Source organism: Nerophis ophidion, linkage group LG03, assembly GCF_033978795.1.
Source record: "Nerophis ophidion isolate RoL-2023_Sa linkage group LG03, RoL_Noph_v1.0, whole genome shotgun sequence".
Taxonomy (NCBI): domain Eukaryota; kingdom Metazoa; phylum Chordata; class Actinopteri; order Syngnathiformes; family Syngnathidae; genus Nerophis; species Nerophis ophidion.
Genome location: NC_084613.1, coordinates 44,635,598 through 44,663,577, shown reverse-complemented (window position 1 = coordinate 44,663,577; position 27,980 = coordinate 44,635,598). Strand labels below are relative to the sequence as shown.

At 38.8% G+C, this 27,980-nt stretch overlaps 3 protein-coding genes across 3 annotated transcripts in view; 1 reads left to right on the top strand and 2 right to left on the bottom strand.

Annotated features, from left to right (window-relative positions):
- The first annotated feature begins 581 nt into the window (after positions 1-581).
- zdhhc22 (zinc finger DHHC-type palmitoyltransferase 22) lies at positions 582-12,117 on the top strand. The gene is made up of 3 exons (XM_061895315.1): positions 582-630; positions 7,099-7,653; positions 7,723-12,117. The coding sequence occupies exons 2-3, from the start codon at positions 7,101-7,103 to the stop codon at positions 7,992-7,994; spliced, it is 825 nt and encodes a 274-aa protein (XP_061751299.1). The 5' UTR covers positions 582-630; positions 7,099-7,100; the 3' UTR covers positions 7,995-12,117.
- LOC133549663 (CLOCK-interacting pacemaker-like) lies at positions 10,206-24,772 on the bottom strand. The gene is made up of 4 exons (XM_061895314.1): positions 24,608-24,772; positions 23,922-24,036; positions 19,786-19,955; positions 10,206-13,215 (listed from the first exon to the last, which is right to left on the bottom strand). Exons 1-4 carry the CDS (start codon positions 24,767-24,769, stop codon positions 12,478-12,480), a joined length of 1,185 nt encoding a protein of 394 aa, XP_061751298.1. The 5' UTR covers positions 24,770-24,772; the 3' UTR covers positions 10,206-12,477.
- Positions 24,773-24,893: 121 nt separating this feature from the next.
- pgfb (placental growth factor b) overlaps positions 24,894-27,980 on the bottom strand; it is a 53,148-nt gene continuing 50,061 nt past the window's right edge. The window contains exons 3-7 of the mRNA XM_061893719.1: positions 26,365-26,573; positions 26,217-26,296; positions 25,841-25,870; positions 25,699-25,761; positions 24,894-25,619 (exon numbers count right to left, since the gene is read on the bottom strand). Coding sequence (XP_061749703.1) covers positions 25,598-25,619; positions 25,699-25,761; positions 25,841-25,870; positions 26,217-26,296; positions 26,365-26,573 — 404 coding nt within the window. The 3' untranslated portion in view covers positions 24,894-25,597. The remainder of the gene's footprint in view (positions 25,620-25,698; positions 25,762-25,840; positions 25,871-26,216; positions 26,297-26,364; positions 26,574-27,980) is intronic.

Genomic DNA, 27,980 nt, shown 5'->3' with positions numbered 1-27,980 from the left:
AATTATTCCTGGGCGCGGCCACCGCTGCTTATATAACTTTGTCAAAGGTGTGATAACGCATAACATGTACAGCAAATACAAGAACTGTATCATAAAAAAACAATGTTTAATGTTATGATTGTCGCAAAAGTTAAGGGTTATTAGTATGCAGTGGTACAGAACTGGATTTCATCATATCGAGAGACGACTGAAAGAGGTAAAAAAACAAAACAAAAGTTGCTTGTTTTGTTAACATGTGTAGGAAAAAAATCGGCACCACCATATTGTTTTACTATGGGTGATAAAACTCATGAGAAGCTGCAGTGTCCTCTGCTGTGAACCAGACTGCATTGCACGTTCCATTTGTTTTCAAGAGATGGTTTTAAAGCATTTAATAAAAAGGTAATTAAACGGAAATACTTATATACACAAATAAATAAAACATGCCAGTTGATTGCCATGCTTGTGATTCACCATATTGAAAAAGGGATGCTAATATATTTGTTTTTCTGTTCGATGAATGACACAACGAAGACATCTTGGCCAGCAGGGGGCGATGCAGCCAGAGTGTGTGTCGTGAAGTGTGCGCGCCGCGGTTGCACTTTATCAGCTCGGCGGTGCTGAAAAGGACAGCTCCTCCCCCGGCTGCAGGTACGCATCTTTGTCTTTCTGTTGCCTTTCCCCCCACGCAGGAATTACATTTATGTCGCCACGGAAAGGTGCGATAATTCATGTAGAGATGAGTGCTGGTGGAGAGTTTAGGTCAACGAGTGTGTGGAGTGCTGTAGGAGGCAGGCTTGGTTAGGGAAGGCACATCGTGGGTCATCCCCGTCTTTTCTACGTCACGCACGTCCCTGTGTTAAGACTATAGATGTGATCATCTTCCACGCAACGTGACAATCAGTTGGGGGTGGGGGTGGTGGGGGGGGGGGGGGGGGTTGCAGAGCACCGAGCAGAGGGCGAGATATTTTAGGTCCACTCAGTGTCCCTGAGGGTTCTGGAACCCAATTTGTTGGGAGGGGACTTTTTCCTACAGAAGATTCCCTTCCGAACATTCATATTGCATATTTCTCACTTATTATCATGCATGCAAGATGGAGTTATTGATTATAATTCTGTTTAACAGATCACATGCACCACACTGTAGGAAGTGTAACATATTCATATTAAACTAAATTATTTATTATTATCAGTGTCACTAGAAGTGTTTCTGATTTTCTTTCATGGCTCTAAATAGGTCCTTAGAATATCAGTAGTATGATTAGTGATGGGCAAGCTACTTGAAAAATGTAACAAGCTAAGCTACAAGTTACTCTCGATTAAATGTAAAGTTAAGCTAGGGGAAGCTATCCCCAGAGGATTGTAACTAGCTACAATACAATGGACATTGCAATTTTATATATATATATATATATATATATATATATATGGATCTTTCTGTGTGGAGTTTGCATGTTCTCCCCGTGAATGCGTGGGTTCCCTCCGGGTACTCCGGCTTCCTCCCACTTCCAAAGACATGCACCTGGGAATAGGTTGATTGGCAACACTAAATTGGCCCTAGTGTGTGAATGTTGTCTGTCTATCTGTGTTGGCCCTGCGATGAGGTGGCGACTTGTCCAGGGTGTACCCTGCCTTCCGCCCGATTGTAGCTGAGATAGGCGCCAGCGCCCCACGCGACCCTGAAAGGGAATAAGCGGTAGAAAATGGATGGATGGATGGATGGATGGATATATATATATGTGTGTGTGTGTATATATGTATATGTGTATATATATATATAGGTGTGTGTGTATGTATATATGTATATATATACATATATATGTGTATATATATATATATATATATATATATATATATATACACATATATATGTATATATATACACATATATATATATGTGTGTGTGTGTATATATATATATATATATATATATATATATATATATATATACACACATATATGTGTGTTTGTGTGTGTGTGTGTGTGTGTGTATATGTATGTATACACACATATATTTATTTTTATATATGTGTGTGTATCTGTATGCATCTATGTGTGTGTGTGTGTGTGTGTGTGAGGCCCCTTGGATGACATGCATTAAGCTATAGACCCCCATTTGACCGCATTCATATCCATGGGCCCCCCATGTATAATATCAATGATAATGTAACTGAGAGTGTACAAATGGACGCAATAAAGGTCCAATACTATTAACTATCTGTCATTCAGCATGGGATACCCTACAACTACCTCTAGGGGTCCACAGACCCCACTGAATGTATTTATTTAGTTTGCCTGTTCTTTGGCCCACCCCTATAATGCTATTCATTTTTCTCTGCCTACTGTAAAAATAAACAAACAAACAAAAAAACCCAGCATGTATCAATATATTCACAAAACCCCCCATGAAGTTTTCATGAAGTCAGCTCACCTCAATGTGTGTTCCTAAATGTGTGTTCCACATCTTAAATGAAGAGAGCTGTTATTAGTTTGGTTTACAGAGTAAACAACTGAAAACTAAGGTTTTGTCTAAACAAAAACATTTGTCTAAATATGGCCAGGGACACACATTGTGGGTTTCCTGCACATCATCTTCATCACTAAAGGAAAAATCTAATCTACGAGAGAATCCTTCTGTTATTTTCAAGTTTTTTTGTTTTTTTTTGGAGTTGTCAGCTTGAAGTGTCCCTCTGTCTCCGACTCCCTCTTGACTGTTTTGATTTTGCTTCCTTATTCTGCCTTTGATTGCCCAGTCCAAATTGTTTCGCCCTATGGTGACTCATCATACGAACACCAACCAACCATCATGGATTTTCTCCGTACATATGGATGTTCTCTTTCATCCAGGTCAATGTATTTTGTCTATATTTTTTTGGCCTGGAATCGTAGTCCATTTTTTCTCTTTGTAGCTTGTAGCTTTGATGTAAGCTACCTCGCTACATGGGTCTAAAAGTAGCTAAACTACAGGAAAATCTACTAGTTCAAAAAGTAGCTCTGCTACTGCTAAGCTACTGGGAAATGTAGTTACATGTGGCGAAGCCCTTCACTGAGTATGATGTACTTTTAATAGAATAGTATAGAACAGAATAGAATGGACTTTATTATCATTATATTTGCATTTAACGAGATTAAGGACTCCAATTTAAGGGGCGGTACAGGGAACAAATATGGGATAAAAATAAATTACACAAGAGGTAATAAAGATAAAACCAAGAATTGAAATAAACAGACTACTATCCAATAAAAAATTATAAGCAAATCCGTACAATATACAAAACGAAATACAAAATACTGTACAATATACAGAGCAAGACAAGATTACGGGAGTAATAAATAACAATCCGTGTCGTACGTATTGCACTCGAAGGGTAATATTGCACAGTAGGGTATTAGGGTAGGATATTGAATAGGGGTGAATTATTTATTATAAGTTAGAGTTCAAGATGGTGACAGCTCTGGGAAAGAAGCTGTCTTTAAGCCAAGTTTGTTCTAGTTCTGATGCACCTGTAGCGCCTGCCCGATGGTAGCATCGCTGCCAACAGCAACCACTGTACTAAATATAACATTTCACATGTTGACCCGAACAGTAGCTGTTCTAGCTTCAATGGCGCCCTGTAGTCCTTGTTTATTTACACCAAATCCCACCTCCAACCAAACTATACTGAGACTCAGGAGCGTAGCACCAAATTCTGGGTCTCGGAACACAAGGCTCCTAAAAGGCCCCCCATGCTACCCTAAATTCAACATCGCTGCCACCCATTACTATCAATAGTATGTTCATTCTTGCATGGATTTGCAATTTGCTTTTACACTACATGTAAAAACTTGATTAGGTTTTAGACTTTTTAAAGACTGGATTAAACATATAGATAAGCTCCCTGAATAATTTATCCATCCATCCATATTCTACCGCTTGTCCCGTTCGGGGTCACGGGGGGTCGCTGCAGCCTATCTCAGCTGCATTCAGGCGGAAGGTGGCGTACACCCTGGACAATTTATATTTATTACAAATCATAACAATGCATAATTTGTGTTGTTTCTATCTTTTAATTATATTATTATTATTATTACCAGAGGTTTAAATCTGCCTCTGTCTTTCAACCCAGTGATGCCTCTGTTTTTCACTTTAATCAAGGGTCTTTAAACTCACCACAGTTATGTGCAATGATATGCAAACTAGCGTTCTCTTACGCTGCCATGGATAGATTTATCATAGTTGTACCTTTATTCTATCAACTCATCCATCCAACCTTTTTCTACCGCTTGTTCTTCTTGGGGTTGCGGGGGCGGCTGCTTGTTCCAAAATGTTGGTGCTGCGTGTAAATGCTTAAAAAAGTGAGCTTTGATGACCGAATGTCTATTGTGTGGTATTTAACTGGCATGCTTTTACTTGGGAGGCCTGACTTTAGCTACTGCATGATGTTACGCTGATGGTACCTTAGTGTTCCTGAAATTGTGCTGCTGCGGCTTTTTGGGGCGGTATAGCTCGATTGGTAGAGTGGCCGCGCCAGCAACTTGAGGGTTGCACCTTCGATCTCAATGCGGGCCCCGGGTCAAAAAGTTTGGGGGCCCCTGTTCTAAAGGGTGAAACAAAAAATAAGACACACAATACAATCAATATGTAAGAATGTGCACCCAAATACACACATAATAATGTGAATTTGTCATACCAACGCCATCTTGGATGAGGTTGCAAATCTGGGCCATTTAGCATACCAAAAGGACTTGTTTTAGGATGGAATAGTACATTACGTGGCAACATCTTGGACGAAGTCAAAGTTATAAAGTAAAACGTTTTATAGATACCGGCGGTGTAACCTTAAACAAGATAAGCACACCATGAAGTATGTTGGCACCGTATTGCTTGTTCATTTGGTTAAAAAAATTACACTTTTCTAATTTGCAGCCGCTACTATTTAAAGAGGACATATACACACAGAACATTATTTTAATAATAATAATGACTTTGATTTGTATAGTGCTTTTTTAGACACTTAAAGCACTTCATAGAGAACCGAGAACCCATCATTTATTGACTCCACATTCACTTGGTGATGGTGGGAAGCTACATACAATTGCTCATACCGCCCTTTGACCACCACTATTCATTCACACTCATACCCCAGTGTGAGTGGCACCGCGAGCAAGGTGGGTGAAGTGTCTTGCCCAAGGACACAACGTCTGTGACTAGGATGGCTGAAGCAGGAATACAACTTGGAACCCTCAAGTTGCTGGACGGCCGCTCAACCATCTGCACCACGCCAAATGACAATAACTGGATGACAAGCATTTCACATTTTTACAACTTTAACAGAACAACATTTCCTTTACAATGTGCTGCACTTTGGACACCCCTGGCAGAGAAACTGAAAGAGCACAAATACATTTCTTTATGCATCTTTGTCTAGACCACAGGTGTCAAACTCATTTTAGATCGGGGCGACAAGGAGAAAAATCTACTCCCAAGTGGGCCAGACTGGTAAAATCACGGCACGATAACTTAAAAATAAAGACAACGGCAGATTGTTTTTTTCGTTAAAAATAGAACAAGCACATTCTGAAAATGTAAATATCATAATGTTGTTGGCTTTTTTTTAACACTTACATGTACTTACATTATTTATACTTTCTTAATAAATTATGTGATAAATTGGTGTTAATTTTCAATCTATCAAGATAAAAAAAATAATACCAAAATCAAATTACAGGATGTTATTTATGTAGTTTTCTCATTTTCCTCGACTGGTGCATCAACGTGTGGTTTATTTTTTTTTTTTTTTTTACAAATGTAGCATAATCTACAAAGATACAAATAATTGCTATTGCAACATCTAGCGGACACATTTAGAACAGCAGTTTCTTTCATTCAAAAAATTGGGCTCATATTTATACAAACTGTACTCAGCAAACTCATTCCACGGGCCGGATAAAACCTATTCGCGGGCCTGAACTGGCCTGCGGGCCGTACGTTTGGCACCCCTGATCTAAACCATAGGTGTCCAAGTGTGGCCCGCCGGCGTCCTTAGTTTGGTCCGCAAGACGTCACAAGTTTAATAAAGTATGTAGCCCTTGGGGTTTTTCCTAAACAAGACTGAATATCTGACTATTGTGAATTTACTGTGGGCACGTGTAAATCAGGTTAATGACCTTGCATTTGATTTTGAAGAAAAACAGTGAAGCATATACTTATATGACCCAATCCAAACAACCTTCCCTACTCATGGCGCAAATAAAAAAAATGCAACCAACACAAAAAGTCAACACATATGGTCACCCGTAATACAACCTGATCACCGAACTTTCTGGATATTTAAAAAAAAAAAAGTCCAAGCACCATAGAAAATTCAAAACTACTATCATTTAAAACTATTATGCATGATGGGAAAATGCAAAACACTCTCGCCACACTTAACCATGTTTGGCCTATTTTAGCTGCTTGGTATTTCTGATTGATTACAAAACTTTAAGGAAGTCTTCATTAATATCCATGTATATTAATTCATAATTATATAAATAAATACATGATAAATGGGTTGTACTTGTATAGCGCTTTTCTACCTTCAAGTTACTCAAAGCGTTTTGACACTACTTCCACATTTACCCATTCACACACACATTCACACACTGATGGAGGGAGCTGCCATGCAAGGCGCTAACCAGCACCCATCAGGAGAAAGGGTGAAGTGTCTTGCTCAAGGACACAACGGACGTGACGAGGTTGGTACTTGGTGGGGATTGAACCAAGGACCCTCGGGTTGCGCACGGCCACTCTTCCACTGTGCCATGCCGTATATCCATTATATAATTATAGTATGTACACATGCAGTATATATGTATTGGCTATATTGATACTTTACATGAAGTCCGCCTTCGGCCCCCAGCCAAAGTTATTTTCTTGCCCAAAAAGTTTGGACACCCCTGGTCTAGACCCTCACCAATATTGCCTTGTTTTGTGACATTTTTTGCATCACTCTATCTGTGTGTACTAAAGTCAAAATGTGTAAAAGATGTGTTTTCCCCGCCAAGCGTTCCAAATCCAATGTGTAACACTTTTCGCCATCATGTGTTGAGGTTTTAAGATGACAATCTTTCTGCTGACGTTTGTGCCTCATGTTCCAGATATGCTCACCCGGATGCTGAAACTCAGGCTTCTCAACGCCGTGGCCCCCGCGTACTTCTTCACGGCAACGGTGGTCACCTTCATCCTGCACTTTGGCTTCTTTGTCCCAACAATCTTCCCCGACACGTCACATGCATGGGGGTCCACAGCTGTTCACTCCGTGGTCTTCCTTTTCCTCATGTTTAACGCCCTGGGGAATTACATGATGACCATCTTATACACGGCGGCGAGCGGCAACGAGACGGCGGTCCCGGTGTGTTCGCCGCACTGCTCAGACAAAGTGGACGCTCACTATCTACTGAACGGTCGCCACTTCTGCAAACTGTGCAAGAAGGTGATATTCAAGCGGGACCACCACTGCTTTTTCACCGGGAATTGTATCGGCAACAAAAACATGCGCTACTTCATCATGTTTTGCATCTACACCTCCTGCACTTGTTTGTACTCGCTGGTTCTTGGCGTGGCCTTCCTCACAGTGGAGTACTCCATCTCTTTTGACAACCCGCTGACCTTCCTGAGCCTTCTCCCCCTCTCCACCGGCTACTTCTTCATGGGTGAGTTGAGTTCTGAAACAATGCACTGGTGGTACAGAACTTACTGAGGAATTCATACCTTCAACTCAGGGACCATCTCCGGCCTTCAGTTCTTCCTGGTCCTGATGCTGTACGTGTGGCTTGGCATCGGGCTGGTCTGTGCAGGTTTCTGCTGCCAGCAGGTGCTGCTGGTGGCCCGGGGGCAGACCTGGTGTCAGATGCAGAGGGGGCAGCTGGTGGAAAACCGCAACCCCTGGAGGAGCAACCTCAAGGATGTTTTTGGCACCAACTGGGCGCTGGGCCTCATCCTGCCTGTGCACACGGTGGAGATGTGCTCTGGAGAGGCACTCAAAGAAGACTGAGCATCTCATCATTCATTTATGAAAAAACAATTTTTTCATTTACCGTATTGATCCGAATATAAGACGGTAGGAAAAAGTCTCAGGTTACAGAGGTTTTTCTGCTGTCACTCACACACACCAGTGACTTGCAGGCCTGATGTGACACGTGGGGTTTAACAGCAAATTCTGGGTCCCACCCCACCCTAGACAACAACGTCGTTGCCCCATACACACACATTTGGTGTGTTTGCATGCTCTAAATTTCGAATTGGGTTTGGTTGGATCCAGCATTTTTAAGACATGTAAAAAAAATAAATTAAAAATCAGTTTTTGATATTTTTAAGACTGGATTGACATTTCTAGATGAACACTCGTGAATAAATTATTTTTTATGTTACTTTTTTTTTCCTAAAATAATGCCTACAAATTCAGTGTAAAGTGGCCAGAATATGAATAAATATACTATACTATCTAACCCTTCATTATGATTAAAAATAAGTTTTCTTTTACTTCAGAGTGTAAAGATTACGCATTACACCTATGACTATTATCAGTGGATACTGTAAATCATAATATTATTACATCATTATTATTTATTTTATTTTATTATTATTGCATCTCCCAGAGGTTAAGCCTCCCCTTGTCTTTAAAACCCAGTGTCCATCCATCCATTTACTACCGCTTATTACCTTTTGGGGTCGCGGGGGGCGCTGGCGCCTATCTCAGCTACAATCGGGCAGAAGGCGGGGTACACCCTGGACAAGTCGCCATCTCATCGCAGGGCCAACATAGATAGACAACATTCACACTCACATTCACACACTAGGGCCAATTTAGTGTTGCCAATCAACCTCGTGTCTCTAACGTTAATTGAGAATCCTTGAACTCACCATTACTGGCAATAAGATGCAAAAGTAAAACCAGTCCTATGCTGCCGCAGATGGATTGATCTTTTATCACCTCAATATTGTTAGAAAATACTGGTTCTTTGTGTGAATATCATTTAATGTTTTTGATACATGGGTATAGATACTAGTCTTGCATCCTGAGAACCAGCCTCCCCTGTAGAGGACATTTGAGTCTTGTGTAACAGGGCTACATTATTTATGTTTGAAATTTGTATCTATGACATAAGAAATACAACATAATCAATAAAATGTCCACCAAAAAAAGGTTTTTATTTCTCTTTAGGGAGGAAATCAAAATTCAACACATTTTTTTAAAGCATATATTTTGAAAGTCACAGTGAAATGTCCATTCAGTAAACATTTACTATGGACATCTAAGAAAATATTAACCAACTACTATTTTGAAAACACTATAAAATACATGTTTTTACATATTTGAACATATTCCAATACTCTTAAATGTATTGCAAAACGGCTGCGCCTTCTGACTTCAACATTTTTTTGGAAAAATAATAGGTATAACATCCACAATCTATTAAAAACTACATTCATATTCTATTACAAGAAATCGATTGATATTCAGCCAAAAAAGTTAATACAGACAAAATTCCTCAAATCACAAAATATATACTCAGAACTTTTGACACAAACCTTTTAAGTGGGTTAACACTAACCCTAAACTCAAAACATAGCTGTCCACAGGGTTTGGGTTTAGATAATGCTTATCTACAAAAAATATGTTTTTTATTGTAATAATTTCCCTGATACTGAAACATGACTTTAAGAAAAGTATTATTTTGTCTGTGATTATCTCAGAAAACATTTTTCCAAGAACAGGTCTTAAAAAAAGGGGAACATCTAATATTGGGGTCAATATGGTAAATACTGAATACGGTGGAACCTCAAAATAGGCTTTGCAGAAAAGAATATGTGTAGTGATCCTCATGAATTAACAATGCAGACAATGTGACTCAGCCTAGTTGCTGATGGGCAGCATGGGTTACGTACTGTAATTATTCAGGGTATTAATCACAATGTGCCATAAAATCATGTCTTAAACATTTTGTACACTAGAACTCCACAGATGCTTATAGTTAATGAGGGGACCTTGTGGTAATAGTAAGGACTTCCTACTGTTTCAACATACCCAACATTGTTTTTCTACATTTAACCACTTTTAATTCTTAGAGCAAGTTCGTCTTTTCCTTGTACACACATACACACTCACAGTGCAATAAGTGATTTTAGAGTCTTCAATTTAAAGCACTTTTCTGTGTCACTTAAGCTAGAATCTTTGCGCAAGAAGAAAAAATTACAGAAGACATGACTTTTCAAATAGTTTAATGACCGTTAGTCAAGAGGACCTTTTACAACAAAACTCAGACAGATTAGTTTATTTCTCCGTCTTACTAGAACAACAACTCTAAGTATTGCAAGAAAGTAGTATTGCCCAAATAAAGAATTTAACATTGCCATTACATTTTTCCATGTGTGGCTTCCTGTCATGACATGTTAATTTTTTGGAGAGCTTTTCGCAAAAATTTATAAAGTACAGCGATCAAGGCCGCTCAAGCATTAACACATATAATCAAAAGGCACATTTAACATTCATGTTCACATTAAAAAAACTAAGGAGCAGAGCAATATTGGGTCACAAAAGTGCAAGAGGCTGATATGTAACTAATACTTCTCAGCTATTATAGTGCCATCGTCATCTCAGTAATTAGCAAAATAGAAAAAAGTAACACATCCAAAATAAATACAAGGCCACAAAACTGAATTAATTTTTTTGGAATTTGAAAACAAAACACTTTCTTCAGAAAAATAGTTAGAAAAGTGTAAATAATAGCAAACAAATAAATAATACAAGTTGTGCCAACTGCCATTATGGGATTGGGGTGGATAATTCAAATTAAACAGAACTTGAAATAACACATGTAACTATTTCTCACATTACTAAAGATGGAGTTGGTAACATTAGCTGAGTTGGAGGGCGGTGGCATGGAATGTGCGTACGTAACGCAAACAATATCTCGTATTCAAATTATCATCACACCTTAACTCACAGTTGTCTACAGACTAACAACACGTTATTAGTAGTAGATCATACAAAAATCCCTCTGAACTTCATGGGTTTAATCTGAATAAAGTGAAAGAAAAATTCAAATGTCCAACAAGACTACTAAACTGAAAACAAAAATAAGGAAATGAAGCAACTGTGCTTCAATTAGAACCTCCTGGTCAATTATTTATTCCGTTCATTAGCATCAAAGATGTACATGAGTCTATCCTAGTTTTTGTTGCATTATGACAAAGGTATCACTTAGGTAAAGTTAAAGAGGAAACTACTAAGTATTTGTATAAATGTGGTCATTTTGCAGTACGTTTCGTTGTTACTAACACTCTCAGATAAATTAAGTTAAAACAGAATTTTTATCCTAAATAAAAACTGAATTTTGGGCCGTAAACAATAAATTCAATTAAGAACTAGTTATCGAGTGCGTAGTGGAAGAAGACACTATCCTGTTTCACAACTTTGCTGAGCTGAGTTTTTGCACTTCATTATGTCTCCGAAGCGTGAGCAGACTCTTCTGGTGGTAGTGCGAGATACAAAAAGAAAGCGAAGTTAAAAATGGCTAAACTCTTAAAAAATTTAAAAAAAATCAAAATCACATTTGGCCACATGTTCAGTCCAAGCCGAACTATGAAATGGAAACTGATAAATAAGCATAGTTCTTTTTTGTATTGCTTGAATTAATTCTTGTTATCTCTTTTGTGACTGCATTTAATGTCTTTCAAGTGTTCAGTGTACGGCTGCTACAATATTTTGCCATTTAAATGCTATAGTTTACAATGTAAGCCTTCCATTAATTTAAGGTGATTAGCGTTGAGATAAGATTTTCAGAAAATTCATTCAATAAAAATATATAAACAATGTCCCTTTTTTCAAGCGTTACTTTTAAGTACGAGATCCCACACAATTCTTGGTAGACTAAACTTGGGTGACATCTGATATTGTGCGTGTTGTGCCATGCTTGTACCGTTCACCACAGACTAGGGGTCTCCAATTTATTTGATCCTGAAAGCTACTTCTACAAAATCAACATCAGCAACATAACATGTTTTTGTAATATGTATTTCAAGCCATACAAAGAGAATATGTTTGTTTTGCTAGATAATTAACACAATGTTTAGATCTGCAACTGACATTTTGCAATAAAACATTTTTATGCGTCTTTTCAGTATTAATTTCTTTCTAACTCAGTTTTTATTTATCATTACTAAAGCTACTTTGACCAAAGATTTTGTGATTTATATGACTGGAAACATTTACATTTTACTTTAATTAGGTTGCACATTTCCAATCAAACCGTCGTCATTGTCTTTGTGCTATTGTGTGGTCATTTGTCATCAAAGAGGGGAATAATGTCTGAATGAAACAGTTTTACAAATACAGAATATTCTTTGACACTTTGGTGAGCTACTGGTTGGAGACCCATTAACATATGTAGATGCTGTATCCCGACAGTAAGTTAGCAATGGCGGAAAGAGAAAACATAACCATGTCTCTAATCGAATGGATGCTGCGTGAATTGTTACTTGTCACAGTCCTGCAGAGAAAGCTGGAGTTTAGTCCACAGATGAGGATCTCCACTTCCTAGCGCTTCCAGCAAGAGAGCAGTTTGCTCCTGCAGCAGTTGCAGCTGACCCTGCGTGTGCTTGTTCTCCTTGATTAACTGCTTGGTGCGCATGGTAATTCCCAGTAGGCCGCAATTGCTAAGGATATTGTAGGTATTGCTAAATCGCGTCAACTTGTTGCTTTCTGCCAACAGGCCGTCTTGGTCATTGTCAGAAGACGACAAGTTGGGGTCTATCTCAGTCCTACAAGGACTTGCGCAGGCAAGCACAGAGGAAAGAGACTTCTCGCTGAGCTGCTCTGAGCTCTCTGCCGACAAAGCCGAGAGGTTGTTTACGTTTTCAAACTTGGCCACACTCGCTTTCCTGGGAGCCTGAGCAGCCCACTGAGTGGTGGGTGTGCCACGCTGCTTGTTGCCTTTCTTGCGTCTACTGTGTCGCTGGTCATATGCTGAAAATGCACTCTTCATTCTTGAGGACCGCTTTGAAGGCGCAGTCACAGGATTTGGGGCGATTCTGGGATATGACTTGAGGGTGGATGTGAAGCTTTTTGATTGGTTGACATTTTCAGAGGCTGTTTTTGGTGAAGTACTGCTGTTTGACATCATGGGTTGAAGCAGAACCATCGGAGATTGAGACATGACATTGAGGGATGAAGGAAAACCCCACTCTTTCTCAGCTGGAGTCACTGGCGAAGGCTGAGTGAAAAATTGAAAACTGATTAGTACAGTCGTAATTAACTTAAGTAAAAATGATGAACGAAATAAACAATATAATTTGAATTGAAGGCTCTGATGAGTGACATGTATGACAACATTTATTCCAAATTCATTTTGAAATTGAAAATTCAAGTGTAATGCAAAATGCCTTTCACAAGCACAGCAGTTTTCAGACTTAAAAGAAGCACTTTGCCCAGCAAAAAAGTGCACACACATTTTTAGTGATGGAATTTTTACCAGCACATACGTCGAAAAGCGGTTTTACAACAATTTAAAATGTGCTGGCAGTGCCTGCTACCTGCTGTGAAAGAAATACATATGCCTCAAAAAGACAGAGGCTCCTCTCTGCTGTCATTTTTACACAAAACATGTAAACACCAATGCATAGTTCCCCCTTTCCAGTGTTAAAACAAGTTATATTCAAACACAAGTATAATTGAAAAAAATCTGTCTACAAAAAACACACTCACCAGGTCTTATGCACATTTTGTCTAATTAGAAGCCTAGAAAAGTAGCCAAAGCTTATTTGGTAACAAGATAAACAAACAAACAAACATACCCGATTATAGCACCTCTGTTGATCAATATAGTGATATATTACATACAGTAGATAGATGTTTACTATCATCGCAACATGTACAACGAAATGTACGATGACATGTAATATGTATCTTTAAAAATAACACACTTAAGGGAGCTCAGGAAACAATGTTCCTTTTGAATTGTCCGGTGTGTGTTTCAGGGCGCACTGACATCTGCCGCTGCACAAAACTAAGGCATTAATTGCTCTGAAATGAAAATTCTCGGCCAGAACCTAAAATTGAAAACGAAGAAACCAAAACCGAAAAACCAATAAAAGTGATTTTGCCAATTATTATTCTCAACAATGCATTTATGGCAATGCCTGTGTACTAATATCGCTACATCCAAGGCAATGCAATTGGAAAAAATAATATTTATCCTTTTAAAGAATAAAACAATCATAACATCTGAAAATATTTAATTAACACTGGTATTAAAACAATGTAAAATACAAATAATGTACACATTCTCGTTCTTTTAAGAACAAAGCCCCCCGACAACATAGCGCCTTGGTTCATTCGGGTACTCAAACTCCTCCACCAGGTGGCAATTCATGGAGGAGCTCAAAACTCAACTTTCAAATATCGGTATAAACAAGTAACTAAGAAACCACAACAAGTAAAACTACAATAATAGTAGAAACACTAGATTTAAAGAACAGTAGCAATCTAAAAACAATTAATTTCAGTTTTTCCGTTTTGTTTTTACCTTTTACACATGCTTTTGTTTCAAATAAAATGTCATGAAATGTTTGTTAATTAAATACTAAAATCCCTACATTTATTGATGCAGTACAACTTTGACCAGTATTTTAGGTCAAAGCATAATAATTGTGTAAATGTATCAATAAGTGCTTTAAGTATGTGCTTGTGTAAGCTACTTTTTTGAAACCTTATTTTGTTAGATCAGTCGGATGTTGCGCACTGCGTTATAATTGTGAAAGGAGGAAGTGTGCTGTGCTTTTGTTCTCAGCTTGATGAGGAAAGAGATAATTTAAGAGTGTAAAAAAGAGAGCCTCTCAAGTTGCGACTGCTAGTTTGTATGTTCATTTTAAATCCGTGACGGCGTTCACAACAACACAAGCAAGTGAGATGTATTGTGGGAGTATGAATTTTTTTTTTTTTTGCGTTAATTCTGTAGTTTAACCGCTGTTTCAGGGGGCCTTCTTGACATTGTTTAGTTCAAAACAGGGCGGTTCAGTGTGTGGGGGGTAAATGAGCACTACGAAATATTTTTTCCCCCCAAACAAATATTCCTCATTCTCAAAATGACAGCATTTCACTTACATTTGCGTCAATTTCACTGATATTGTGCGTTTTACATTGTATTAAATTTTATTGGCCAATTATGTGACTGGCCGCAGTAACGTAAATGCGGAATTTACAAACCTCGTTTCCATATGAGTTGGGAAATTGTGTTAGATGTAAATATAAACGGAATACAATGATTTGCAAATAATTTTCAACCCATTTTGAGTTGAATATGCTACAAAGACAACATATTTGATGTTTAAACTTATAAACATTATTTTTTTGCAAATAATCATTACCTTTAGAATTTGATGCAAGCAACACATGACAAAGAAGTTGGGAAAGGTGGCAATAAATACTGATAAAGTTGAGGAATGCTCATCAAACACTTATTTGGAACATCCCACAGGTGTGCAGGCTAATTGGGAAACGGCGGGTGCCATGATTGGGTATAACAACAGCTTCGTAAAAAATGCTCAGTCTTTCACAAAAAAGGATGGGGCGAGGTACACCCCTTTGTCCACAACTGTGTGAGCAAATAGTCAAACAGTTTAAGAACAACGTTTCTCAAAGTGCAATTGCAAGAAATTTAGGGATTTCAACATCTACGGTCCATAATATCATCAAAAGGTTCAGATAATCTGGAGAAATCACTCCACGTAAGCGGCATGGCCGGAAATCAATATTGAATGACTGTGACCTTTGATCCATCAGACGGCACTGCATCAAAAACCATCAACAATCTCTAAAGGATATCACCACATGGGCTCAGGAACACTTCAGAAAACCACTGTCACTAAATACAGTTTGTCGCTACATCTGTAAGTGCAAGTTAAAGCTCTACTATGCAAAGCGAAAGCCATTTATCAACAACATCCAGAAACGCCGCCGGCTTCTCTGGGCCCGAGATCATCTAAGATGGACTGATGCAAAGTGGAAAAGTGTCCTGTGGTCTGAGGAGTCCACATTTCAAATTGTTTTTGGAAATATTCGACATTGTGTCAGTCGGACCAAAGGGTGAGTAAACCATCCAGACTGTTATCGACGCAAAGTTCAAAAGCCAGCATCTGTGATGGTATGGGGGTGCATTAGTGCCCAAGGCATGGGTAACTTACACATCTGTGAAGGCACCATTAATGCTGAAAGGTACATACAGGTTTTGGAACTACATATGCTGCCATCCAAGCGCCGTCTTTTTCATTGATGTCCCAGCTTATTTCATCAAGACAATGCCAAGCCACATTCAGCACGTGTTACAACAGCGTGGCTTCATAAAAAAAAGTGTGGTTACTTTCCTGGCCCGCCTGCAGTCCAGACCTGTCTCACATCGAAAATGTGTGGCGCATTATGAAGCGTAAAATACGACAGCGGAGACCCCAGACTGTTGAACGACTGAAGCTCTACATAAAACAAGAATGGCAAAGAAATCCACTTTCAAAGCTTCAACAATTAGTTTCCTCAGTTCGCAAATGTTTATTGAGTGTTGTTAAAAGAAAAGGTGATGTAACACAGTGGTGAACATGCCCTTTCCCAACTACTTTGGCACGTGTTGCAGCCATAAAATTCCAAGTTAATTATTATTTGCAAAAAAAAACCAAAACTAAGTTTATACGTTTGAACATCAAATATCTTGTCTTTGTAGTGCATTAAATTGAATATGGGTTGAAAAGGATTTGCAAATCATTGTATTCCGTAGGGGTGTAACGTTACACAAACATTTCGGTTCGGTGCGTACCTCGGTTTAGAGGTCACGGTTCGGTTCATTTTCGGTACGGTAAGAAAACTTTTTGGGTTATTTATTTACCAAATTTGTAAATAATGGCATAACATATATATACACACGGTAGAGATGCGCGGTTTGCGTGTCATCCGCGGAGTCCGCGGATAAACCGCGGGTCGGGCGGGTGACATGCCGAAAAATTAGATTTTAAATATATTCGGACGGGTGGCGGTTGAACTATTCGGAAATATTTGATATACATGGTTCAGGGATCGGCAACCTTTACCACTCAGAGGGCCAATTTGACCCATGTCACAAAGTTAAGAAGACAACAGGAGCCGCAAACATACTCGCGAATATCTGCTGGCGTTCACCCAGTTAACAAGAATTAGGGCGTGCTATGAAGGCAATGCCTTTGACGCCTTCTACAACATGTATTAACTGCATGCCAGTCCAGCAACATGTTATATGTGGCTTCCGCAGACACACGCACACAATTGAGAGGCATACTGGGTGACACAGAGTACACTGATGGTTGTGATATAAACAATTTTAACACTCTTACTAATATGCGCCACGCTATGAAGCCATACCACACAAAAATGACAAACACATTTCGGGAGAACATCCTCACGGTAACACAACATAAACGCAACACAAAAAATACCCAGAATCCTTTGAATCCATGACTCTTCCTGACTATTATATACACCCCGCTAGCACCAACCACCCCCCCCCCCACCCCCCCCACCCCCTGTGCCTTGGTAAGGTGGGCGGGGTTGGGGGTGTAAAATATATTCAGGAAGAGTCATGGATGCAAAGGATCATGGGTATCTGTTGTGTTGCATTTATGTTGTGTTACTGCGAGGATGTTCTCCCGAAATGTGTTTGTCATTGTTGTTTGGTGTGGCTTCACAGTGTGGCACATATTAGTAAGAGTGTTAAAACTGTTTATATCACAACCATCAGTGTACTCTGTGTCACCCAGTATTGCCTTTCAATCTTGTACGTGTTTCTGCAGAAGCTGAGCACAACATGATGCTGTACTGACAAACAGTTTGTACATGTTGTTGAAGGTGTCAAAGGTAATGGCTTAATAGCATGCCCTTATTCTCGTTATCTGGATAAGCACCAGCAAACAGTCGCGAGAATGTTTGCGGCTCCCATTGTCTTCTATACTCTGTGAAACGCGTCAAATTAGATCTATGAGTGGTAAAGGCTGCTGACCCCTGATATATAACAACGGGCGGGTGGCGGGCGGTGGTGGTGTTGATTAAATGTTGGTTCGGTTGGATGGCGGGTGGCTGACGACTTTAGTGATGCGGTTGCGGATATAATTGTCTATCCGCGCATCTCTAACAAACAGGGTCCATTGCCAGGGTTAATGTGGCCAACATGTGTAAAATAAAAACTAAATAAGATAAGGCTCAGAATGGTTTCTTAACAAAACCTTTCTACATATAAAGTGCTTTTTTTGATTGATTGAGACATTTATTAGCTTGGCTAACTTGGCAGTAAGAGGATATATGGGCTCATTGTTCTTCCACCATATAAGTGGGTCAAAATCTAGTTTTTAATGCAATATGGACTTAAATCTGCTGCTATAAAAACATTTGTTATTGCTTTAGCTCTGCCTGACTCGCCGAGGAGAGGCTGCTTTAATGCGGTGGTGACGCTTCAAATGGGTTAGCATGTGTTATGAGAGGAGCGTATGTGTGTGTGGCCCTTTAATTTATTGTGTCGTTCAGGTGCCAGATCCTTCGAAGGTAACTGCAGCATGTGACGTCAGTGAGTGTGTAGGTGAGCGAGGTGAGGGAGCTTGGCGCGAGTGGCAGGTGTTTTGTTGGATTGGCTGTGTGCAAGACCTCAATAAAGCCACAATTTGTAACTAATCGCCGGACTCTTCATTTACCCTTGAGTCTGGAGCTGTGGAGAACCACTGTCGGGTAAAGTGAAGGGTGTTGCCCCCGAGAACACCTTAGCCCTGGAGGAGTGTCTCCCATTCGCGTGTTGTCACAAGACACTGCTGAACAATGTCAGCAAACCTCTGTCCTCCATGGTTGTATTGCGCAGCCAAAGTGTCCCCAAACGGGAGATCTTAACAAAACAAGAGGGTCTTCCAGCTCTGGCTTTTACATTTCGTCCTAGCCCGGTCGCTGCTACCATGTGTACTCGTTCGGTACACCTCCGAACGAAACCCCCGTACCGAAACGATTCAATACAAATACACGTACCGTTACAATCCTAGTATTCCGTTTATATTTACATCCAACACAATTTCCCAACTAAAATGGAAACGGGGTTTATAAATGACTTTAGTTTAGTGATTATTGATTTGGTTTACCAGCGTTATGTCAAATAAATAGCAACCATGGTGTGATTTCACACTTCTAATAAACAGGCTCTCCTTTCATTCATTCGCTCCTCATCTGTTTTACTGTCATAAATTGCCATTTATCCCGATTATTATATTTTTATGACCGTGAGAAGCCATAATCAAAGTCTAAATTTGATTGTATAATATATGGTATTTTGGGGTGTTATCCGATAATGTACACCAAAATTAACCGAAAATTGTGACCACAAAACTGTGATAGGATTTGAACCGCAGATTTTGTGAACCGTTCCATCCCTAATTTACTCTTGAGCAAACAAAGTGCACAATCCCAACTTTAGGTAAAGTAAAGTATAGAAATAAAAAACAAGAAGTACAGCAACTTTTCCTTTCCTGAGTTTATCCAAGTGTAGTTATCAATAAAGTTTTTTATATATTAATTTAAATTAACAACGCTAATACTAACTGTGAAGAGTTTTACCGAGGTTTTAATACAGTTTATCGTTAAAGCCTTAATAACAACAAACATATTTTTCGGTTTGGCCGTTTCTCATGCATTCTCTGATATGGTTTGCAATTATTAAATAACCATGAAATAAACTATGCAAGTTTTAGTTCACAGTTAGTCAAAGCCAAATCAGGTAAAACCATGCTGTTTTTACCTGATTGAGAACAAAGTTGTTCATAATCAGCATCGGAGACAGTCCGGCGTACGAGCCTCCCATCACAGCCAGCTGCACTCCAGCCACGTCATGGCCGATCATGGACCTTTTTCTCGCTGTATCTTCAGAATCCGTCCCATCAACTGCACTCAGATACCCAGAACTGGCATCTGGAAGGGACAGAAACAAGCCACATCCTCTTGTTAAACAAGTCTAATGTTACCAATACCTTTAGTAGAACATTACACTATTATGGAAACAGTGTCAGTCTTAGATAAGCATCTGTGGAACGCAAGGAAAATAACCATCCACTTAATGAGGTCCCAATGTTTATGACCAAAGTGACCTAGTACAAAACAGTCTACACATTACGCAACATGACCTAGATCTCTTTTTCTGATTGCCGCTGACCTTGTATACTTTTAGAAACAGAAATAAAAAAAGTAGATGGTGCTTGTACCAAGAGCAGGTCGCATTAAGTGTTTGGTGCATTAAAAAACTAAAAGGGGTCCTATTATGCAAAGCCAACTTCTCTTACTTGATGGTATCTATTTTTGTGTATTTGGGATCCCAATAGGTCCCAAAAATTTGAAATCAAACCATGGAGGCAAGGCAGAGATATTTACAAAACAATCTTGCCGTCTTCCAAACGTGCCCCAAACAAGCCGTTTGGAATTTGAGACAATTGTGACATATTTTGCCTTAGCTTTCAGTGAGTCTGCCATTTTCATTCAGTTTTAGTCCAAAATGTAGTCAACAAGCAAATGTTTCTTTATCCTCTTGTTGTGGGGCACACTTGCCCGTACATGTAAGTGCATGCTAAAATCTTCCACTGTAACATATTGTTCTAACTTGTATCTGTTAATAGACTCGATACGGTAGCATTAAAAACTACAACATGGCTGACTGGGAGGAGACTCAGTCGGAGGGGGTTTGGCCTGGAGAAGGACTTTGTCAAGTAATTTAACACGGCCCACAAAATGGCGCATTCTAAAGGAACATTCAGAAAGTGACTTGAAGATGGGAATTACAACAAAATCTATGCAGTTTTTTTTACCCAAGCATCACCATTACATGCTATGTAGACCACGAGGAAGTGTTTTAAATGTAGAACAAATAAATCACAATATGACCCCTGTAAAGGGGAACTGCACTTTTTTTCTGGAATGTTGCATATCATTCCCAATCATTGTGAAACAAGAAGACAGACGTATATTTTTTTTAATGCATTTTAAACATACATAAATAACGGTCAGCTTAAAACTGGAGTCAATGTGATGCCCGCTTTCCACCTCTTAAAAAAACATGCAACAATACTCCATTTACCTTTTGTGACTTGAATATTAGTGATATCGTTATTATAGTGCTAACACAGACAGACGATATAAAGCTGCACCGTGATCACAGAGAGCTTACTAGCTTGTGTGGTGGCTATGTTAATATAATCAGCTGGTTTCTCACCTCAGTGCTCGTTAAAGTTTATTCTTGACCATTAATAGGAAAAATGTAGCCTTAGAGGAAAAATCTAATTTAAAACATTTGTATGCACATACAACACTTATGACTTTTAGCATATCAGTATGTGAAAATAAATGATGGAATGAATTAAGCAAAGAAATCTAACAAAGCATCAATATGATTGAGTTTAAGAGACTGTTCAAACTACAAGTGTTTATTCACAAAGTACAAAGAAGAACAATTATAAATATCTCGAACCTTTTAAACAAAAAAACAAAAACAAGGATTATTTATGCATTTAATATTTGTTTACTTATGATATACTGTATATATATATATATATATGTATATATATATTTTTTTTTTCCCCCCTTCACTGTTCTGTTACAGAGAACAAAGGAATGGGATAAGACTGCTGTGATATGAAAGGGGGTAGGATTAAATACTATGCTTTTACCTACTCCTTTTCGGATGTGCTGTAATGAAACAACCGGAAATATGTGATGCATTACAATGTAATTGTATAGTATGTATGTTCCAAATAAACTGAACGGAAAGAACAGAACTGAACTGAACCTTGAAAGTAGAAGAATGAGGACATAAGAAACATTGGTCAACTTTGGTATCCAAATTGGACGTGGAAATGGCAAAAAAAGACATGAAAAGACGCTTGGTTTCAGTCCCTATTATCTTCACAAGGATTCGGAGTAATTCTTCAACTAAATGGGAATTCATGAACACCTAACAGTCAGAATTCTAGTGACAGCAGACATTGTGCAATAAGTGATTTTTTTTTACTATGTTTGTTGGCTTTAATTTAAGTCTGCAATGAGGAGTAATCAATTATGCTGTTGAAAAAAAATTGAATGTGATGTGTTTTTAAATTGATGAGCTGATCGATGTATGCTTAAAATGACAAAAATACATGAATATTACACGTTATCATGAACACGCCTGTTACTCCATTACATATATTCTTACGGTGTGTATATAAAACCTTGATGAAGTGTTTTGATGTTTTTAAGCGCTTTATAGCCAGACTAGAGCGGCTACCATAGGCTTTATTGTAAGCAGACTGTTTCTCGCATTTATTTACGAGTTAAAATCATAAAAAAAGAAAAACGTACGTGCTTATCTTACTTAAAAGGACTGTGAGTAATATGCAGGATTTAAAAAATATATATACAAAAAGAGGGCTAAGCAATGGGAGACCCCTTATCAGCAACAATGAGCAGTTGTTTCATGGAAGACCTAGAAACTACCGCCAACAACACAACACCCATACACTGCAGACCTACCTTTTGGAAAAGATACATGGATGACATTCTGGAGAAAAAAAAATGGGACACACACAGGATCTTCCAGACCATCTCAACAGCATTGACAAGACTGGAAACATCAAATTCACACATGAGGAAATAAATGGGACCATAACTTTTTTGGACATAAAAATCCACCGCAAAGATGACAGCAGTCAAAACATTACTGTTCACCAAAAACTGACACACACCGACCAATATCTACTCTGGACCTCCGAACATCCCAAAGCACACAAACTATCAGTCGTGAGGATACTCTATGAACGGGCCAAAATCAATAAAGAAGATAAGGATAGATCAAAAATGCACTCAGAAACTGCCAATATGTCATCTAAAAAGGGGAACAAAAAGTAAAAAAACAAAGAAAAACCTGAAATAAAGAACAAAGAGGACATAACCTTACTATACATTAGGGGAATAACAGAACCGATACAGTGGGTCATGAAAAACCACAAAATAAACAGTTAAACCTCACACAAAAACATAACAGTTACTTGTGCATCCGGATCACAAAATAGAACAAGACAAGAAATGCAACGTAATTTACAAAGTCCTGTGTAAATCATGCAAAAAAATCATACATCGGAGAAACGGAGGACATTCAAGACAAGGAAGAAAGAACGTAAGAAATAATGTGAGAAAAAAGACAATTGGAAGGTTTACAAGAAACCTAAAACAAAAATCCCAACAGGAAATCTTAAAATCAGTTATATCAGATCATCACAAAATTAATAACCACATCATGGACTGAGACAGCGCCAAAATCATTGGGACAGAAAGTAAAAAAATCAAACAATGGATTAAGGAGGCGATCGAACTAGGGAAGTTGCCCAAGGAAACTATCAATTGAGATGACCAAAAGGACAAGATCACGGGAACAAGCGGCCAAAATGAGTTTCCTCCGCCGGGTGGCAGGGCTCTCCCTTAGAGATAGGGTGAGAAGCTCTGCCATCTGGGAGGAGCTCAAAGTAAAGCCACTGCTCCTCCACATGGAGAGGAGCTAGCTGAGGTGGTCTGGGCATCTGGTCAGGATGCCACCCGGACGCCTCCCTAGGGAGGTGTTTAGGGCATGTCCTACCACTTTGGAGGCCACTGGGTGGACCCAGGACACGTTGGGAATACTATGTCTTGGGAACGCCTCGGGATCCCCCGGGAAGAGCTGGACGAAGTGGCTAGGGAGAGGGAAGTCTGGGCTTCCATGCATAGGCTGCTGCCCCTGCGACCTGACTTCGGATAAGCGGAAGAAGATTGATGGATGGATGAATAAGAAGACATAATGAAACTTTTAGAACAAGATTTTTAAAAAGTACAGTTCCTCTTCAATGTTTATTTAAACACACAATTTCCAAAGTATAAAACCTGAGAAGCCTGAATCCCTTTCCAGCTCCTGCTTCACTACTCCATGTCGTGTCCCCCTGGTGAAAGATGGCGTCCTGTGATGGACAGATTGACTAAAACTGCTCATGATGGTGTCCTGTGTGAAGCAAAAGACACATTTGAATTGGAATGATGACGAATAACAACAGCAAGTACCTTAAATACAGTAAACAGTGTTAACTCATGGCTTTAGAATGTTGCCGTTTTAATTCTAATTCATTGATGACGTAATAATCCAGTTATACGGTTAATGGTTCAGACACATTTGATGATAATCCTAATCTGCTACAGGTTACTAATGACGTCAACGATTAAATCAATATACCTAAGAAATAAATATGTAAAAAAACAAATTAGATGAATGCAATGTGAGGTATACATAATGGCTACATCACAAAAATCCATGCGTGTCACGACGTCAGCTAACGTTAGCTAGCAAACAGTGTGATTTAAGCGAAATGTCTAGTAATTTGTCAAAATGATAGACTACATATCAGAATAACACACTGAGGATATTGACAACATCTGACAAAGTATAGCATGCCTTTGTTTGCTTAGTTCAAAACGCATGCAGGCTAAGGTTAGCATTTCGCATCGTTGGCGTGGCAACCAACCAGTGGCAGGAAAACAAATGTATCTGTTTATATACAACCGGTTGTTCACTTTACCAAGACGTTTCCGTGTTGAAAACGAATTCCCGTGAATATAGAAATATAATGTTTTTCCCACAACGTGGAAGTCTGTTGTCCTGTTTTCTTCTTCAGCACGTTTGACGTCACATGTTGTCGGTCTCTTCTTCTTCGTTGGTTTTCATAGCGATTGAGAGCCATCCAAGAAGCTTTACTGCTACTTGCTGGTGGCTGCCAGAACAATAAAAGCACCCCTGACATCAATGGTCAACTTTTACAATAAAACTGTTGAAATGTGCCAGGAAAAAATTGAAAAAGACTACAATTTCATAAATCTCATTTATTTATACAAAAATTATGTTGGGACATTGCTTTGGTTCATAAAATTCACTGGTCATTTTTAGGTCTCAACTAATTGTTAGGTCACATGATGCAGAAGATTATTAACTCTTGCACAAAGTTTATTTAAATATTCCCTGTGTTAATTAAAAATAAAGTAATATCTCACTGCACTACTGTACTTTGGTGCATGTCATACAACAATACTAACAATGTTTTTTTCACCAGACACTAGAGGGGGACATTTCACTTTAGTTATTAGTGAAGGCAAGTTCATAAAAAAACAACCATTTGGTCCATTTTTACTTTGCTGTTTCTATCAATAAATATAGATAATAAACATGAGTAAGAACCTTTAAATACCCCAAAAAAATGTACCAATTACCATACCAGATACAGTGATAACTAGTCTGTTTAGTCCTACATTGCACTTGCACTCCCAGATGTCCAATGTGTCAGCCTTGTAACAACAAGCTTATCAGCAATTAAAACACATTTTCTGTCGAACCTTGTCATCACAAACACTGTGCTCATCACCAGACGGGCGTGTCTTCTCAACAACCCAGACGTTTGGAGTCTCTGGCTGCACACTCAGTATTGAAAGGTGAGCGAAAAGAGACTTGACGCTGCCACTGGGCTGGGAATAAATAGTGAGCCACACTGCAAAAGGGCTTTGTCGGGCTGCTGCAGTTACCTTCGAGGGATCTGGCACCTGAATGACACAATAATTAATAATAATGAGAAGTCAATTTTGGGTGTTTTGAATCATTTGTACTGTGTTGGGCCTTCACCTGTCACAGTCTTTGTTTTTTGGTTTCTCCTTTCTCCTCCGTCCTTTTCCTCTTTGTCTTTTTCTAAGTGCAAATAAAAACTATACATAAATTATCCATGAAAAACAATCATTAGGCTTTTTAGCAATATGTTTGGTATTACCTTTCAACCTTGACAACTGGGTTTTTGACTCTAAGAAACAAAATACAAGTGAACATATCAATATCTGGGCAAGCCATAATATATTATGTTTTCATTGTCACACCTTCTCAAAGAGATGCAGTGCAAAAGCTGTATCCGAAATTCAAATGATCGGCTCTGAATTTGCACTGTCAGATTCATACTAGTTGTTTGCAGTGGTGTAGAACTGTCCTGTGTATACTGTGACTCGTCCTTATTATTTAGACACACTGAAGTATAATAAATAAAGTCACTAAATGAGTTCTACAACCCCAATAATAGTCATACTGTTTGATACAGCTCTTGTAATGGATCTAATTTAATTGTGCAGATGTACCCAATAATGTTTTTTTCTTACCTACATTCACATGTCTGATGCTCCACAAAGGTCATCTCAACATATTCTTCGCCAAGCTCTGCTGGCCTGATTTTCAACAGCTGATGAAGAAAAAAAAATGGTGCAGATTAGCTAAATGCAAGGTGCCATTGAGCTATAGTTCATATACCTGCATTGTCACATTAGTGGTGAGAGTGGGGTGGCACTCCAGCTTCTCGTCTCCGCAGCAGCCTGCACACCTCACCAGAGGCACACAGGCGGGGCTGTAGATGTACTCGACCTCTGACGGGTACTCTTGCACCACCTCCACTAGCTTTTCGATGGTGCGACACAGGCTTCGAGCCCACACTTCTTGGAACATCAACACGGCGGGCGTGGCTTGAACAAATATACCAAGCAATGGTATTATTAGGACGACACTACTGTCACATTCACACATGTTGTATCGCATACAATTTGCATTGACTTTGGTTTATATGATATAAACATGTCAATCAATCAATCAATTAAATCTGTTGCTGACATTATTGCATCATATAGTGGCCAGAGGCATTTATTTACTCAACTGCAGAGAGTGCTGGTGTTTAATGGCGGTTGAGTAGGGTGTTTTTTTTGGAGAATGCAATTTAAATCAGCATTAAAAGACCTGTTATATTTTGTATCCTTTTTATCCTGAAAAAAAATAACACCTAATCCAATCCAGCAAGTCTTCATCTATTGCTGCTAATTGGTTCTGGACATGACCACCATAAATGAATATCCGCGAAGTAGGAATCATTCATTATAAATCAAATATTTTATTAGCTATTGCATAAAAACTGTTCAATACCTTTTAAACATTTTTTTTAATATTATGAGAGCACTCTAAACATTAAATAACACCCTTTAGTCACCTATGCACTCTTTTAATCCAAAACAGTAATGCTGCATGGGGCTGAGCCAATCAGTGGCCACGATGTGATCTGATTTATTTCATTCAGCTATTTCTATGCTTGAAAATGCTTAATTTAGACACAAAATGTTGTAGAATACGCTTTGAAAATTACAAACCCCCCAAAAATTTGCTGCTGCAATATTCTAAGCAAGATGTGGCGAGGGGCGACTGTACAACAAGTCTATTGTATACAGATTACTTAATTTCACCCCTATATATCATCCTGAAAATCATCCACGTGGGAGAAGAGGGAGATGTCCCCTGTACTTTTTCAAAAGGCAGTTTTTGTACCCTGTACTTTTTAACATTCAACAATAATGTTATGCTTTTGAATGGAGACAAGTCAAAAACTAGCGCCAGGCGGAACATGTAAGGCTGAAGCATGTCCCTTTAGACCACTAATTTAAAACCTCATTGCATTGGCCTTCTTGCCAACGTGACAAATTGACAGCATGTGGCAGCAGAATAATCAGCAATCAGATGCGATAAGAGCGAGTTGACATTCACAAAACAATATGAATCACGAATAAGCAAGACAAATTAAAAGTCCAAATAAGACAAGTGTAAGGCTGCACTCAAAAGTACAGTACAGTACAAAGGGGATCCTTATTTGTCACGGTTTACCTGTCAGATGAAATGTAATGAATTGGGGAGGGGGGCGGCACTTTACACTTTATATCCCAGCCGAGTGTTGAAAATCTTAAAATGTGTCTTGTGGCAATTCCAAGTTTGACAAAGCGTCAGTTGCTATTTAGCATAATTTTCAGCAGACTACACTCTGGACAAGTCCCCAGTTCATTACAAAAAAGAAGTCGCTAGTTCATTGTAGAGCAATGGTGTTACTGTGTGTT